This window comes from Artemia sp. Qi Xiang Cuo, chromosome 1, assembly GCF_049724085.1.
Source record: "Artemia sp. Qi Xiang Cuo chromosome 1, ASM4972408v1, whole genome shotgun sequence".
Lineage (NCBI taxonomy): Eukaryota > Metazoa > Arthropoda > Branchiopoda > Anostraca > Artemiidae > Artemia > Artemia sp. Qi Xiang Cuo.
In genome coordinates, this window is record NC_142794.1 from 105,260,243 (window position 1) to 105,275,857 (window position 15,615).

Below are 15,615 nucleotides of genomic sequence, written 5' to 3' on the forward strand. Positions count from 1 at the left end.
GTTTGGAGGGAAGGGGGATTTCAAAAACATCTCCCCATAATATAATTTGACCTATAAAGTCAATTCTGATGTTTGTAGTGCTATAACTATTAGTACTTTAGAAATAATTAAAAAGGCTTAGATAAAAAACACACAGAATGTGGCATCGCTCCATCTTGCCCCCTATCAATTCTGAGTTTTGGCTAGAAATATACAAATCTCGTTTTAATCACCAAGCTTTTTTTTCTGATACGTCGAATCTTGGTTCCAAAAAGGACCTCTTTCTGTAATTATAAACACATATGGTTTTAATCTCTGTGATGGCAAGAGTATGTGAAATATGAATCCCAAAACTGTCACTCTCTTTGTAACACGCAAGCTTTTCATTCAAACCGGAAAAAGACAGCAAATTTTAAACGCACGATTGGAAAAGGGATATTTCTGAATGATAAAGAACTGTTTTTCAAAACAATTAAAACTTGTAAACATAGCTGTGGAGGAGAGATTTTATTTACATAATAGAAAAAAGCGTGCTTTGCCGTTTCTATCGAATTAACTCATTATATTCTTAAGATTTTGTATTGTTGGAGGGGAGGGGGCTAAGTCCCCCTGAAATTTGAATTTACTAGTAAAACATTTTTTTTTTTTTTTTGGAAATAGAGAATGAAAGTGTACTCACATTGAAAATAGAAATATCCATTGTTTTCAAAGTTAATAATATGCAGTGTCCTATGCTTGATGTGTTAAAACATAATGAAAATTAAATTCCTATGCATAACCATCTTATACGGGGTTTCAAGGATGAATAAAAACGGATGTTGAGTTACATAATTTCGTGCGTGCCCCCAAAACATGTTTGACTGCTTTATATCATATCAGTTTTTTTTTAAAGAATGTACACGTGGATTCATGACGTACATTCATTGCGCAATTGACAACAAAAACAGAAAAAAAACCTGTTTGCTTTAAATTATATTATTACGAGCAAAACATGCTTGACTACATTATACTTTGCCAAGTTTAAAAAAAAAACAACCTCGACTTTAGTGGGCCAACCTTTAAAATGTTCACGTGCAAATACAGTGTCCCAAGCATGGGGTTTTCTTGCGCAATTGAAACTGTAGTGTATATTCTTGTACTCGTCAAACCTTTACACTGTATATTCTTGCAATCGTCAAACCTTTGCACTGTATATTCTTGTAATCGTCAATGTAATCGTCAAAGTACTAGATAGGTTACTACCGACATTTATGTTTACCTACATAATAACATTCTATTGTAATTGTATTCCTGGGTTTTATCTCTGTTCAATTAATCAGGTCAGTTCGCAAATAAGTTTGTCCACTGCAAGACTCAATATCCATTTCAATTATTTTTTCCTTCAACTTTCCGTGTATGTTGCTCTATTCTGCAAAATATCTATTTTTCCTGCTGCACTATTGCAATATCAATTTTTCCTTTACTATGGGCCACATACTAAGTTGTTATTTTATGGGCTACTTTATCATTTCTATTGTGGTAATTTCTAATAAATTAGCAAAAAGTACCATTTCACTGTGTTGCTATCATTCCGAACCGGAATATCAAGTATTTCGTTTTAGACAGGGCGGCTTCATCTCCCATTTTAGCTTACGATACGATACGAGTTTATTATGTCAAATAAGAATGAAATGAGACACAATATAATTTAAATAATCACTCTTCCTTGTCACTTACTTATTAAAATGAGACACAAAATACTGTCGAAAAGACAATCTGAATCGGTTGGTAGCCATGGGCTTACAAAGCTCAAATTTATTCTGGTGCCTTGTATTACACCCTGTTCTTGCCGGCCCAGGGAGCAAATCTCGATGCCTGCTTGACTCCTAAAGCTTCTGTTCAATGGCCATTGTAAGCTGGTGTCGCCTGGCATCAAGTCCATCTAGGCCTAGAATTTTAAGTCTATCATCATAATTCGTGAATTTCGGACCTAATATCACACGGGTAGCTTGTTCCTGCACATTCTCAAGGTCATTTCTTTGCTCTTTACTTAGCCCCGGATGCAACACAGGATAAGCATACTCTAAAATACTCCGAATGTACAGTTTATAAAAATTCAACAGTGAAAAACGACTAAAACCGAATAGCCGAATTGTGACTAGATTACGTAACGCTATATTCGCCTTCTTAGCACAATTGTTTACATGATCCATCCATGATATTTTTCAGTTAAAAGTGACACTTAAAATTGTCATATTATTTACAATTGGCACATTTATATCACTTTGACTAGGAACTTTTTTTTTCAAAAATGAGACTCTCATAAGTGCTGACTTTGTGCTATTAATTGAAAGCCGTTTTTCTTCACAGTCAGACTCCAAACGGTGAACTGTACCATCCGCACTAATCATGGATCCTAGCTTATGAAGTATCAGCAATGACAATTCATCTGCAAACTTCTCTCTGTTTTCATGCCAAGTCGCAATTTTGTTACGCAGTATTAAAAATAAAAAAGGTCCCGTTTTGGTACCTTGGGGTATTCCACAGAAAACCTCAAGAAAATCCGATTATATCCCATCAGCACTAACACACTGTTGCCACCCGTGTAAAAAACTATAAACTATCCGAATTAAAAAAGCTCTAAAATCTATCATTGACTCAAGAATATCCGGATGGCTTGATTTGTCGAAAGCCTTTTTTAAGTTTGCTTGCAATATTTCTACAAATACATCTTTATTTTCTAGATGCTCTAGGGCTTCTTCCACAATTTTGATGAGATAATGTACTGTGCTAGATTCTTTGATAAATCAATACTGACAGGGATCTATTTTATCACAGAAATCTTCTACTAACCATTTCTTTGGAAAATGTTTGAGAACTTTAGATACAATTGGGTCAAACATATAGGTCGTAGGTCACTCACCCCTTTTGGATTAGAAACTTTAGGTATTGGCGTTATAACTGCTTTTTTTTAAATCATCCGGAAAGGTACCACTCCAAATACATTGGTTTAAAAAGGCAGTCAGAGGTTCAGCTGGAAAGGCTCCGTTTTCTTTGTACATGGTTGCTGGAATGTCTCCAGGGTAAGTTGCCTTATTGGGTTCAAATCTCTCAAGAACCTTTGCAAATTCCTGAAGGAAAATCGCAGGTAATTCAGATGGAACAGCCAAGGGGGAACACTAGAAATTGGTGGATTACTTCTGCAAATACTAGCAAAATACTTATTAATAACGTTTGCGTCGAGTGTATTCCCAGATTCGTCGTATACGCTTACACTTTGCCTTACAGAGGAGCCAGTGAGAAGCCGTATTCCTTTATAGTAACCGGCTGGGTTTGTGGTCATAAGCTCGTTCATTTTCGAACCGTAGGACTTCTCAGCCAATCTACATTCATAGAACACTTGATTTCTCAGCTTGGAAGCTTCACCTATCTTTCCATTTTTATGGAACCTGTTGCGTTTGCGTATTAGCCTTTTCAGGCGCGAGTTAGCCCAGGGCTTGTCAGCTGAGTTTACTGTGACTGTCTTCTCTGGAAAATATACATCATAAGCTATCATTATTTCAATAGAAAATAATCTATACATGTCGTTGACATTGCAGTTTTCGTACAGACTTTTCCAGTTTTTCGAAATAGCCCATTTAGCGAATAGCTCTTTTCAGAGGCCGGCTTAAAAAATTTGCTTGGTTCCTATTCTCTTTTCCTCTCTGGGACACCACTACACACAGAAGTGTGTACTTTTACCAAGACTCTGCAACGTCACTGGATCACTATAGAAATCGGAAATATCTGTGAAGATGAGATGAATGATAGACTTTTGAGTTGTCTTTTCACAAACAACTTCCCTCAAGCTTAGCGATCGTTCAATCCAGCTGGGTAGTAGGTCGTTGAGGTCACCCATAAGAACCACAAAACTGTTTGGATGTCTCAATTTAATCTCACCTAAACATGCTTGATGAAGGGCTATGAGCTCCCGCATGTAACTCGACCGTTGCGGAAAATAGAGTACTCCAACTACGATCGAGGAAAACTTACGGTGAAGAACTTTTAGTCTCAGTATTACCCACAACAGCTTGTAGTCAGTAGTTTGAGAGCCTTCATATATTTGATGGGGTATATCGTTTCGAATGTACATACCTACTCCTCCTCCATGTGTGACGACAGCACCTTCCTTGTTTCGCCTACTCTTGACGAGAAAATTATAGTTACTTATCTTGGCGTTAAATTTATTGGCAGACCACGTCTCTGTTATGCAGCAAATATCTATTCTATAGTCATTTAGTCTAGTTGAAAGTTCCGTAACTTTATTGCTTAGAGACTGGGCATTAATAAAGAGAAAAGAGGGGAGGTCGTAGGAACTAGCTATTTCTTTCTTTTTGTCTACCTGGGGTAGATCGAAGGAAAACGCTGGAAGTTTCCCAAATTGTTAGAATTTGTTGGGACAACGGACGTGGGGGCTGCAGGGACCCCAAGAGATGGCCAGTGGCACGCCATACTCCAGTTGGAGGGAGAACTGGGCTGGGTTGAACAACTCGGCCGTTACCTGAGAAGAAAGAATGAGCAGCATTTTGGCTAGGGTATATTAAATGCAAAGGGGAAATACCTCTCTCGTTAGAAACCGGTCTTCTATGATTATTCAGTGGGAAACGCCTAGGATGGTTGCTATCTGGAGACCTCGCCGGTTGCTGCTTTAGAGACAGTTCCTGTTGCGTGGTGTGGGCAAAGTTGCATTTCTGTTTCTTAAGGCACTGGCGTAACGACCCATGCTTGCACAGGTTCGGGTGATCAGACTTGCAGTTCTGACTCTTGCACTTATTAGCTGCATAAAACTTGCATGGATCAGCATAAGTACAAGCTTTACCTTTGTTGCATTTTCCGTGAACAAAATATTTGCAAATCGTCCTTTTCTGTTTCTATTCTGTGTGTGGTTGACTACTAAACTCTGAGCGACTTTGTTTAGAAACACTTTGTTTTTTTATCTGGTTCGCAACATCCTCTTTCAGCTCAGGTACCACAAGATTTAGCAATAGATCTATTTGCTTTTGTTGAAGCTGGATGATTTTGCCTTTTTTGGCCATAGCAAGGCGGAGCTGCATCAACTCTACCTGAGTAAAATCTTGATCTGTAGAGCAGTCTCCTCCGTCGTCTAAAAGCATCGGTTCGAGACTTTTCTTAGCTGCAGGTTCTTTCCGGGTAGATTTAGGGGATAAAAATAATTGTTTATCCATCACATTTCTGGGAGGAAGAGTTGCCTGCCCTCTCCCATCGTCACCATCCGTTTGTAGCTTGGCAGCCAATAATTTCACTCGTGCTTCAAGGTCTGCCTTTTTCCCTGACGTATCTAGTCCATGTTTTTCGAGAAGAACGGTCAGAATAGGTACCGTAAGTTTTCCGATGCTATTCGGCGATAATACGGTCAAATTTATTTCGCCGTTTTCCGGCATATTGAACCGTAGCAGTCATGGCAACACTGTGCGGCTTTTTCCTTATACTACACAATTAAAAAAAAATAACACTAAATATTCCTTAGATCAAACGGCTTAATCTAAACCAAATGTTGAACTAATTCGATATTTTTTGGTGGTTTCCCAGCGAGAGAAGTAAGGGAAGCGTTGAAGGCTGTTTACCTTGTCCCTACAATTTAAGGGGCAAGCCCAGTGGGTACCACGGATCTTGCTAACGACTCTTCACCCCTCTTCTGCTTTCTTTTCTTTCCCCACCTCAATCGCAGCGCAATTGCCTACAAGTATCGTATGTCCAATTTACATTCGTACTCTTATGGGTCGCTACCCCTTCACTCCTAGTCAACGAAGTCACATGTTCTTCAGCCTTAGAATTCAAGTTCTGATTGGTCTCATTCTATCACAATTGATCCCCAGAAAAACAGTCTGGTGGTGCGATGGGATGTAAGTCTGTTGTGACGAAATCTCACTTTTCGAATTTCACCAGTGAGTTTTTGAGTCTTCCGATTCTTTCGGTTCAATTTCGAGTCTTTCATTTATTTTCGTAAAATTCTGGGGACAAGTTTATCGGCATCACTATAGACCTCTCTTTCCTGCTCCATTTTTTCTTCCACAATTTTGTGTAAGGTAGAGATGTACACTTTTCGGATTCTAGAGTATTTTTTTCAATTAGTAAAAGAACCCGGCCTAATTACGATTTCCAAGTGAACTTTGTCAACATTTTTATGTGCTTTTTCGCAGGATTGGTGCTCTTTTTCAGACCCTCCCTATACGCTTCCCAAGTGATATATTCTTCCTCGGGAAGGTGGTAAGTAAGATCTAATTCTTTATTTAGATCTTGAATAAGTTCTTCAGGATTCCTCTCCAACCCTCTAAACCCATTTATTTTTCTTTAGCAAACATAACCTGTGAACAATTACCGACTGATGTTGTTTAACTCTTTTAACGACCTCGCTACAAGTTCGTAATTTTTTTAGCGGCCTTCTTTCCATGTGTAAAAGTGGACTCTTCCACCTCAATATCGAATTATATTAACCAGCTAGTTTCTGTCAAAACCTTTTTAAGGTCATCTTTCAGAAAGATAATTAAAAAAAAAACTTTTTCCAGAAAATAGGTTTTTCAAAGAAAATGAAAAAACCAAAACGATTTAAAATATTATTTTCTTTTTCCATAAAAAAGACTTTGTCATTAAAAGCAGAAATTAATTTTGAAAACTCTTTCCGCAAAAAAAGTTTTCAAAGAAAAGTAAAGAGCTCCGTTAAACCAAAGATAAACAGATATAAAGTAAGATAATCTTCGAAACGTAAAACCACCACAAATCACCGTCAATAAATAAATGAAATTACAAAACTAACTGAAACAACACTAAATAACAAAGTCAAACTTGAAACGAGCAGAAACTGACATGACTAGTGCTGACACCCCCCATGCCTTCTGAAGACCAGAACATGATTTTATTTTACTGAGAACAAAATAGATTGTAAACATTTTCACTTTTTTGATTTTAATAAATAAAACATTATTAATACTTTAAGGAATAAATAAAATTTTCTATTTATTAAACTGTCGATCCACATTCATTTATTTGTTTTATTTTTTCAGTAAAGTATAAATTATGTTCTATTCTTTAGGAGGATTGGGGTTGTCAACCCAAGCCATGCTAATTTCAGATGTTTTCATTTTTACTCGGTTATTTATTGTACTTTCAGCTCATTTTGTGTTTCATGTATTTATTGATGGTGATTTGGTTTTTTTTTTACGTTCGGAAGATTATCTGGCTTTATTTTTATGGATCCTTGGTTAATGGCGCTCTTTACTTTTCTTTGAAAAACATTTTTGTCAAAAAAGATTTTAAAATTAATTTCTGTTTTTTATTGACATAGTCTTTTTCACGAAAAAAAAATATTCTAATTCTTTTCAATTTTTTTCCTATAAGAATCCGAAGTTTCGCTTGCTATTTGTGCGTTGGAGAATAATTGACAACAAGTTGTAACAACATAAACCCTTTTGAAAATCCGGACACAAATAGTTTTGTTTAATCTAATCTCTTTAAACGAGCAATAGTTGTATATTTATGTATTTTTTCTCGAGAACTGCTTAGTGTTTTTTTCTGAGAAATTGGCATCCTGGGCTTTCTTGTCCTAAATAATCGATCTATATAGGTCACGAGAGTGACGTCATATTTATGAGTACATTTCAAGAGAATAAATTACATCGTCCCCCCCCCGGAATGATCGTATCGTTTTTAGTATCTATGAGCAGGCAACATTACAAGATGAGCATGGATAAAAATAAAATAGCAAATGCAATGAGTGTATTTACAAAAACAGGCATTTTGAGCAGTTTCGTGCCCAAAAACAGGCATGCTCAGAGGATTAATGAATAACCTAGACCAACAAATGTGACAAAACCGATCCGATGTTGAGTTAGTCCATTTTGCTGTATATTTTCGTATTAAATTGTATTCTGTAATTTGTATTTTTATTATTTTCTTATACTCTTTCGCCCATTGTATTTTGTACAGTTTTGGAAGGTAATAAATCTGTATAATTTCATATCATTACAAATAACCATTTACGGTACAGTTCAATTCCACTTTACCCCGCTCTCCTTGGTTCTTATGTATGGGTGTGGTTTTGAAGGGGGCAGGGGGGGGGGTACTTGCCACTCCAAATAATTTCGAGAAAATAACTATTATATAGCGCATGTCTAGACTATCTGGATATGTACTCCACTTGCCCCCCCCCCCACAACAAAAATCCTGAAGATACTCCCCTGTTCTTATGCACTCCTAAATTGCCGCCATAAAATAATTGTTCTTAATCGTATCTAACTCTGTCTCCCCATATATAAGCCAACTGGTATAGGATTGGAAAAAAGATAAACTCCTGGGAGTTCAATCCTCAGAGAGTTGCGGATCCAAGGGCTGGAGCTCGGATACAGTCTAGTTTCGTTCATATTTATACGGTTTCGTCGATAAAAATTATTGTTCTTTGAAAAACAAAAGGTAAATATGAAACTCGGGGATGTATCTAGGAAGGGGGCCTCTTAATACAGCCCCAATCCCTATTTAAGTTTTTAAATTTCTATGTAAATCCTACCGATTCTTATTCAAATTCTAAAGCAAAATAAGCTTTTCATTATTGACCCTCGCCAGCCAGCCAAAAAAAATCATTCATATCCTGCGTGTCTGAAGCAGCCTTCAAACAGAAAGAAAAAAGATTTTTGAAATCCTAGTCTACAAAATATCCTAGTTTCAAGCATAAATAATGTCAAAATTCTTGCGACCACCAAAAACATGTATGCGGAATTTGTCTTATTGCGGCGACAAGAAAATGTAAATTAGAATTTCAGTACCACTGATAACCCAAACAATAGAATATCCACCTTTGGGCAACAACGCGGAAGCAAAATGGAGGAACAACTTGTTCTTGAATGTTATAGCACGGAAATTCTGATTGGTTTGATCGTAAGCAGGACAAGAGCTTAATTTTCCAAAAACCCGCAGAGAAAAGGCTAATGAACCATCCTTGGAACTTATAGTACTTATAAGAGAAAATTTTAACTAGTCTGACAGTAAAATTTGAATTACAACGTGCAATTCGTATTTAAAAGAAACAATATCATGATTGGATATATATTTAAGGTAAAATAAATCAAAATCAGCAGACTTTGCGACATAACCTAGGATATCTAAGCATTAAGGAGGGGGAATGGAGTGCAGTTAAACAATAAGCGATCCTAGGAAATCCTAAAAAATATAAACCTTATGAATGCAGTGAAGTGACACTTTTGCTACTTTAGGGTTTTGTTTGGAACAAGACCTGAACTTCACTGCTATAAATATTAAAAATGGTTGTCTATATTTAGTAATTATTGTACAAAACTTCTTTTCAAAAGTATGGACAATAATAATAGAATAGTAATAACAATCTTTACCCATTCACAACTCTTTCCAAATATAATAGCTATATTCTCCCACACTCCCCCCTCCAATCTATAGATATGAAACTCTGTTATTTGTAATAGTTTCCTGATTTTGTTATTCGCATTTCTTTTTCCATAATTCTTATAAATCGCTTAGCCCAATTTTGAGAAAAAAATCTTTTATTCGCAGCTTCGGGCTATATCCAGGAGGAGTTAGGAGGGGGGAATGGAGTGCGACTGTGACGATAGTGATTAGGAGTGTTCACTAGGGAATTGAATAGTATTGATCCTAAACTTTTTTAAATTTCCAAAATTTCGCTTTCTCTAAAAAAAACAAAAAAAGAACTAAATTTCTTGCCAATATTTGCTGTGCAGAGTACATCTTCATTCAAGGCATTTTGTAATGACTGATAATGATTCAGAAAGGAAAGACTAAGCTAGAAAAATCCTCAGATGACTTGCCGTTATTTAAAAGGCGAATGTTGTACAACACAAATTTTAAGGGTTATTTAGAAAACTTTAAAAAAAATAAACTTTGCGTTTTTCGATAGTTTAAAACGAATTATTTACACAAAAAAGTTTTTTTTTTGTGTCTGGTGGTCAAGAAAAGAAAATCACTGTTGAATGCTCTAAACTCCACAATTTTTGAATATGAGAAAACTTCATAAAGTCTATTTCAGAATAATAAAACTCAATCTCCTTTAGATTCAAATAAGATGTAAAAAAGTGGATTGAGTTTTCAGTTTTTAGTTCAAAAACTGGAAAATGTTACTTTTATGGAAAAAGTTATGGCTGATCTCATTTACTGTCAACATGTGCTAATTTTAAGCAACCGCTACCCAAGCTATACCATTAAAACTTTTTGTGTCTTTTAAATATTAATTACTGCCGTCAGTGGGCTACTACTAGTTCAAAAATATGGGCTAACAATGTAGCTAATACAAAGGTTGTCTCTCTTGACTAGCTAAGGGTCACGGCGTGCCAAAGTTTTCATTGTCGCGTAGCTGCATAAAGACTTTTGGAAACATTGTACCCAATACATAGGAGTTTACAGTTCAGACTTAAAAAAAAGCGACATTCAAAGCTTGCGTATCCGGGGTAATTCTTATTACAACATAATGTGTTTTATGATTAATTCTAACTACTGAATGTCCAACATAGGCTTCATATTAATTTAAACTTAAAGAATGGAACAGAAGCCAAACATGTTTTTGAGGAAATAAGACTCAAAAAATCTTTATTTTATTTCTGTTTCTGGAATTTTTAATTCGGTTAAGCCTATAGGGGAAATAGTCGCTTCTCAGACAATACTTTCTTTGATATTTGGTCAACCTCACATAGCAAGCCAACGAATGGCAATGAGGAAAACAATTATTATAACCTCTGATAGGCATCAAAATGACACAATTTTTACCTTTGAATGTTTTAAAGAATTAAACCACTTTTAAATTTAAAAGTACAATAATTTAGCTCTCACGTCACAACGTCACTTCACCTAAATTCAAGGGGGTCTTATCATAATTGCAGTTATTTATCCTGTTTTATTCCTAACCCGGGGACATAGCTCCTTGCCCCAACGACGTCTCGCTTAACTCTCACTTGAAAAAAAGAAGTAACAAATAAGCAGAAAAGTAAGCACTTGTATAAAGTGGGTGCCAAAATGTTCTTCTTTGCTAACTCGATTAAATCTATGATCAACAACAACTTTTAGTAATCGAATTTTTATTTAGTGGGGATACTTCCTCCTCTGTAATTATCGTTACTGGGTGTTTAAAGATGATCTAGTTGAATTATTCATCTTGAAGGTTTATTATTTTATTAATTCAATTATTTAATTTACTATTTTATTATTATTATCTAAATGATTTACTTAAGGGGGGGGGGCAATCCACCTTAATTTTTTATAAGCAAGAGGGGGAAATACTGTAATGGAGCCTGCTTCAATGGGTTCCTTCTATTCTGTCTTTAAAAAACAAATAATACACTGGGATTTGTGCTGTTCCACTTCATCTACCCCTAGCTATTCTTACATTAAAGTATATTACCTTTGAATGTTTCAAAGAATTAAACCACTTTTAAATTTAAAAGTACAATAATTTAGCTCTCACGTCACAACGTCACTTCACCTAAATTCAAGGGGGTCGCATCATAATTGCAGTTATTTATCCTGTTTTATTCCTAAACCGGGGACATGGCTCCTTGCCCCAACGACGTCTCGCTTAACTCTCACTTGAAAAAAAGAAGTAACAAATAAGCAGAAATGTAAGCACTTGTATAAAGTGAGTGCCAAAATCCTTTCTAATATCAGCAATATTACTGCAAGTGAAAAGCTACCAAAAATGTAAAAGAGAAAGCATATGTTGGACTAAAAATGTAATCTAAGGAGATCCCATGATACGGCGATTAAATTTAAATTTCATAGTAACTTGAAAAGTCACTTTTAGTTATTATGGTCATACTCCTTCAACAATATACGGAAATTCTCTTCTATTCCAGTCTGCGTTCCCTCTAAATACACAAGTCATAACAGCTTTATGTTAAGGTTCAGCAGTGCCACTATTGAACAGGGGTAGAGAAACCAGAGATCACTGTCTAATACCTTTCTTAATTGGGATTTGTGAAATAAGTTCAATAATACCAGGTGATACAATCATCTTAACTTTAGCATTCAGCTTCTTTTATGTATATCCCTAAAAGACTTTGCAGATGAAGAATTCATTCTAGGTTGTAAGCAGTCAGTAGAATATAGCCATGGATAATAGAGTCGTATGCTCCTGAGACATCAAAACCGGCAAAGTAAAGCACTTAGTCGTTTTCAGCAGCATGTACCCGAAAATTAGCGATAAAATGACGTGCATGATCACTGTCAATCTCTTTCTTAAAGCTAAACTGATTTTCCGGTGTAAAAAACTTCATTCTAATTTCATCAATAATTATTAGTTCAAATATTTTAAGAAGTACAGGAGAAACAGCAATCGGTTTGAACGAAGTGCACTGGTCGGAGAGTTCTCCCGTTTATAGGGCAAGATTAATTATACCAGTACTTAATGGGTCCGGTACCAATTCAGAGCGAAAAGTCGTTTGATAAGGCAGTGTTCAACTAAATACGGGGAGCCAGCTTCAAGATGCTTAGCAAAAATGACATCAATGCCACAGAAAATCAGCAAAGAACAAGTGACGATAAAACTGAGGAAATTGTTAAACTTGAGGAAACATTTATCAAACTCTTCTTATAAATACTTTTCAAGACCGCAACAGGCTTCGAAAGTCAGGGCTGAAGTAATTACACCTCTGGTCACTTGTAAGGACAAAATTGCTACATGATTTGGATTTACCATGCTGTGACATTTTCTACTCAAATTTTTACTTGCCTTGTAAGACATTGCGGCTTTAGAATTTCCTTGATGCTGTTACAGATCTTTTGCAAAGCGTCTCTGTGTGTACAAAAAAAAAGAAGTTTTTTTAACTGAAAGTAAGGAGCGACATTAAAACTTAAAACGAACAGAAATTATTCCGTATATAAAAGGGGTTGTCCCCTCCTCAACGCCCGCTCTTTACGCTAAATTTTGACTCTTTCTCACAACTCTAGCTGTTAAAACAATAAATAACTTTAGCGTCAAGAGCAAGGCGTTGAGGAGGGGACGTCCCTTTCATATACAGAATAATTTCTGTTCGTTTTAAGTTTTAATGTAGATCCTTACTTTAAGTTAAAAAAAATTTTTATTTAAGTTCTGAACATTTTTGAATTAATGCAGCTTTGATTTTGGCTCACCGTACATGAATAATTAAAATGAAATTTGCATATTGATTTAAATTTTTTGGCTAAATGGCTTTCCAGAAATTTTGATCTGACGTAACTTACGAAATAACTTAAGTAACGAACTTCTATATTCGTATATTTTTATTGCTTAAATAAGGAGTTCTCCCCCGAGTCAATACCTTGCTCTTTACGCTAAGGTTCGAATTTTGTTACAATTCTTTAAGAATAACCCCTAAATCACAAAGGTCGTTTAGTTAGAATAGATAGCTTTTTTGAAAGTTATAAACAAACTTTAGCGTAAAGAGCGAGGTATTGACTAGGGGGAGAAACCCTCATATTCATAATAATTTTCAGTTTTAATGTTGCTCCTTAATTTTAGTTGAAAAAACTTGTTTTTTTATTTAACTTCTGATCGTTTTTTTAAATAATGGTGGGAAATCTGACAACCCCCTCATTGAAATGTCCCTTTCCATATGACAATATCCTCCATGGAAAGATCCTCCCACGTAGCCCCTTCCTCCGACCCCTCTCCACACCAGAAAAATCTTTCCTGAAAACATCTGCATACTTCCAAATAACAAATACTATATGTAAACAATCGGCACAGTTCGTAACTTGCAGCCCTTGCCCCAGGGACTGTGGGGGATTAAGTCATCCTCAAAGACAGATTTATTAGATTTTCGACTGTACGTAGCAAAATGGATATCTCAAAATTTTTATCGAGTGAATTTGGGAAAAAAATGAGGGTGGGTGGGGGCCTAGTTGCCCTCCAATTTTTTGGTCACTTAAAAAGGGCATTAGAACTTTTGACTCTCGTTCGAATGAGCCCTCTTGCGATATCTTATGACCACTGGATCGATACGAACATCCCTGGGAAAAAAAACAATAAAATAAACACGTGATCCGTGATCTTGGTTACTATTGAGCCGGGTCACTCCTTACTTACAGTTCGTTACCACGAACTGTTTGAAAGATGGACTTTGTTCACTACACAGGTACTGGGCATACCAAAGTCGTTCCAAGCTACTCTGTCTAATCCTTTATTATCGTGGTTCTGAAATTTCACCTTCTTAAAGCTTTCTTTGCCTTCCGTGCATATTTGAGCCAAACACACACTTCATTTTGAAAAAAAAGGTCTATTTTTTCATAAACATACAAAAGAAAAGAGTAGGCTAAAGTAAATTTGTCACTTTGCCTTTTTTGCAGGCGTTTTTCTTCTCTGCTCTTGTTGCTGTTGCTACTGCTCAAACGAGACTACTTGGAGGAGGTTTGCTCGGTGGCCTTACAGGTGGCCTTCTTGGAGGAGGCTACAGACCGGGCTTTGGAGGATATGGCTACCGACCTGGTTTTGGAGGCTATGGCTACCCAGGCTATGGAGGATATGGAGGCTACGGAGGTTACCCATATGGTGGGGGCTACGGAGGATACCCGTATGGTGGTGGCTATGGATACCGCCCATTTGGTTTTGGAAGATGATTTAGCTTTGACTCTCTAATATTCTGACTGAAAAAATTTATTTTTTGTAATCTGTTTGCCTGAATGTTCCCAATACATCATTTATTTTCCAGCGTTTTTTACCTAGTGTAGACGAGCTTAGAGCCATATCTATTTTTTTCAAAAACCGACAGAATATCACTCCAGAAGGTTGTTTCTTGTCAGCCGGGTAAATTTAAACTTAAACACAAGTAAGTTCTTCATTCTTTTTGAAAGATGAAAAAAATGGAAGCACCATTGAATAGCCTACAATTTGGCATATGTTTATTGAAGGTCACAGTGGATCTTTAGACTGCAGGTTCTGGAAAAGGGTGGTCTTAGACGATTATGCTACAACTAGTAGTTGGCTTTAGCTTGGAGTGATTGTAACGTCTCAACTGAGTAACGAAATTAGCTTTTATTTTGACAAAAACAGTATTGTTGATATAACAAACAATTCTGAAAACAGAAAAGGGAATACCATAGAAAGTACCAAAAATCTTTAATAACAGCTTATAGCGATTGATTGCTAGAGAGAAAAGAAATAACAAAAATCACTAAACAAAGAAACAAACTTTTTATATTTAGTAGATGAACAAAAAAAAACTGCCATTTAAAAAAATATGTATCCTATTTAAGCTAATACATAGGGTAAGATAAATCATTTTTAATATAATTGTTAGACTAAAGCAAAATTTCCACTTTTGTCAAGAGAGAGCTTGAAAATAAAATCAATTCTTCAAAGTTGTACATGTTCAGAAAAAATAAACAACAAATCATGACAAATTTATATTTGCAATAGCTTGTTCAATTGAAAAACCAGATTGAGGCCAAATTAATTCTTGGATAATTTTTTTTATGAATATGTAAAATAATCCGTCGCTAATTAATTTTTCTAATACCTTAGACGAAGGAAAAGAATAGCTATTGACCAGTTATTACTGGGTCTGTCTTATCACTTTTTTTTAAGATGGGAAGGACTCAAGCAACTTTCCAAATTTCTGGAAATATTCCAAGTATTGCGGATATATTAAAAAT

At 35.8% G+C, this 15,615-nt stretch overlaps 1 protein-coding gene and 1 pseudogene across 2 annotated transcripts in view; one reads left to right on the forward strand and one right to left on the reverse strand.

Annotated features, from left to right (window-relative positions):
• LOC148957060 (signal recognition particle receptor subunit alpha homolog) overlaps nucleotides 1-15,615 on the reverse strand; it is a 394,596-nt pseudogene that overhangs the window by 106,972 nt on the left and 272,009 nt on the right. The gene's annotated exons all lie outside the window — the stretch shown is intronic.
• LOC148957064 (uncharacterized) lies at nucleotides 8,950-14,672 on the forward strand. The gene is made up of 2 exons (XM_089088426.1): nucleotides 8,950-9,063; nucleotides 14,311-14,672. Exons 1-2 carry the CDS (start codon nucleotides 9,043-9,045, stop codon nucleotides 14,578-14,580), a joined length of 291 nt encoding a protein of 96 aa, XP_088944552.1. The 5' UTR covers nucleotides 8,950-9,042; the 3' UTR covers nucleotides 14,581-14,672.

Excerpts from the sequence above, each read along its gene's own strand:
- LOC148957064 (XM_089088426.1), top strand. The coding sequence starts at position 9,043 with ATGATTGGATATATATTTAAG. Across the intron at positions 9,064-14,310 it reads TGATTGGATATATATTTAAG|GCGTTTTTCTTCTCTGCTCT; the intron begins GTAAAATAAATC and ends CCTTTTTTGCAG.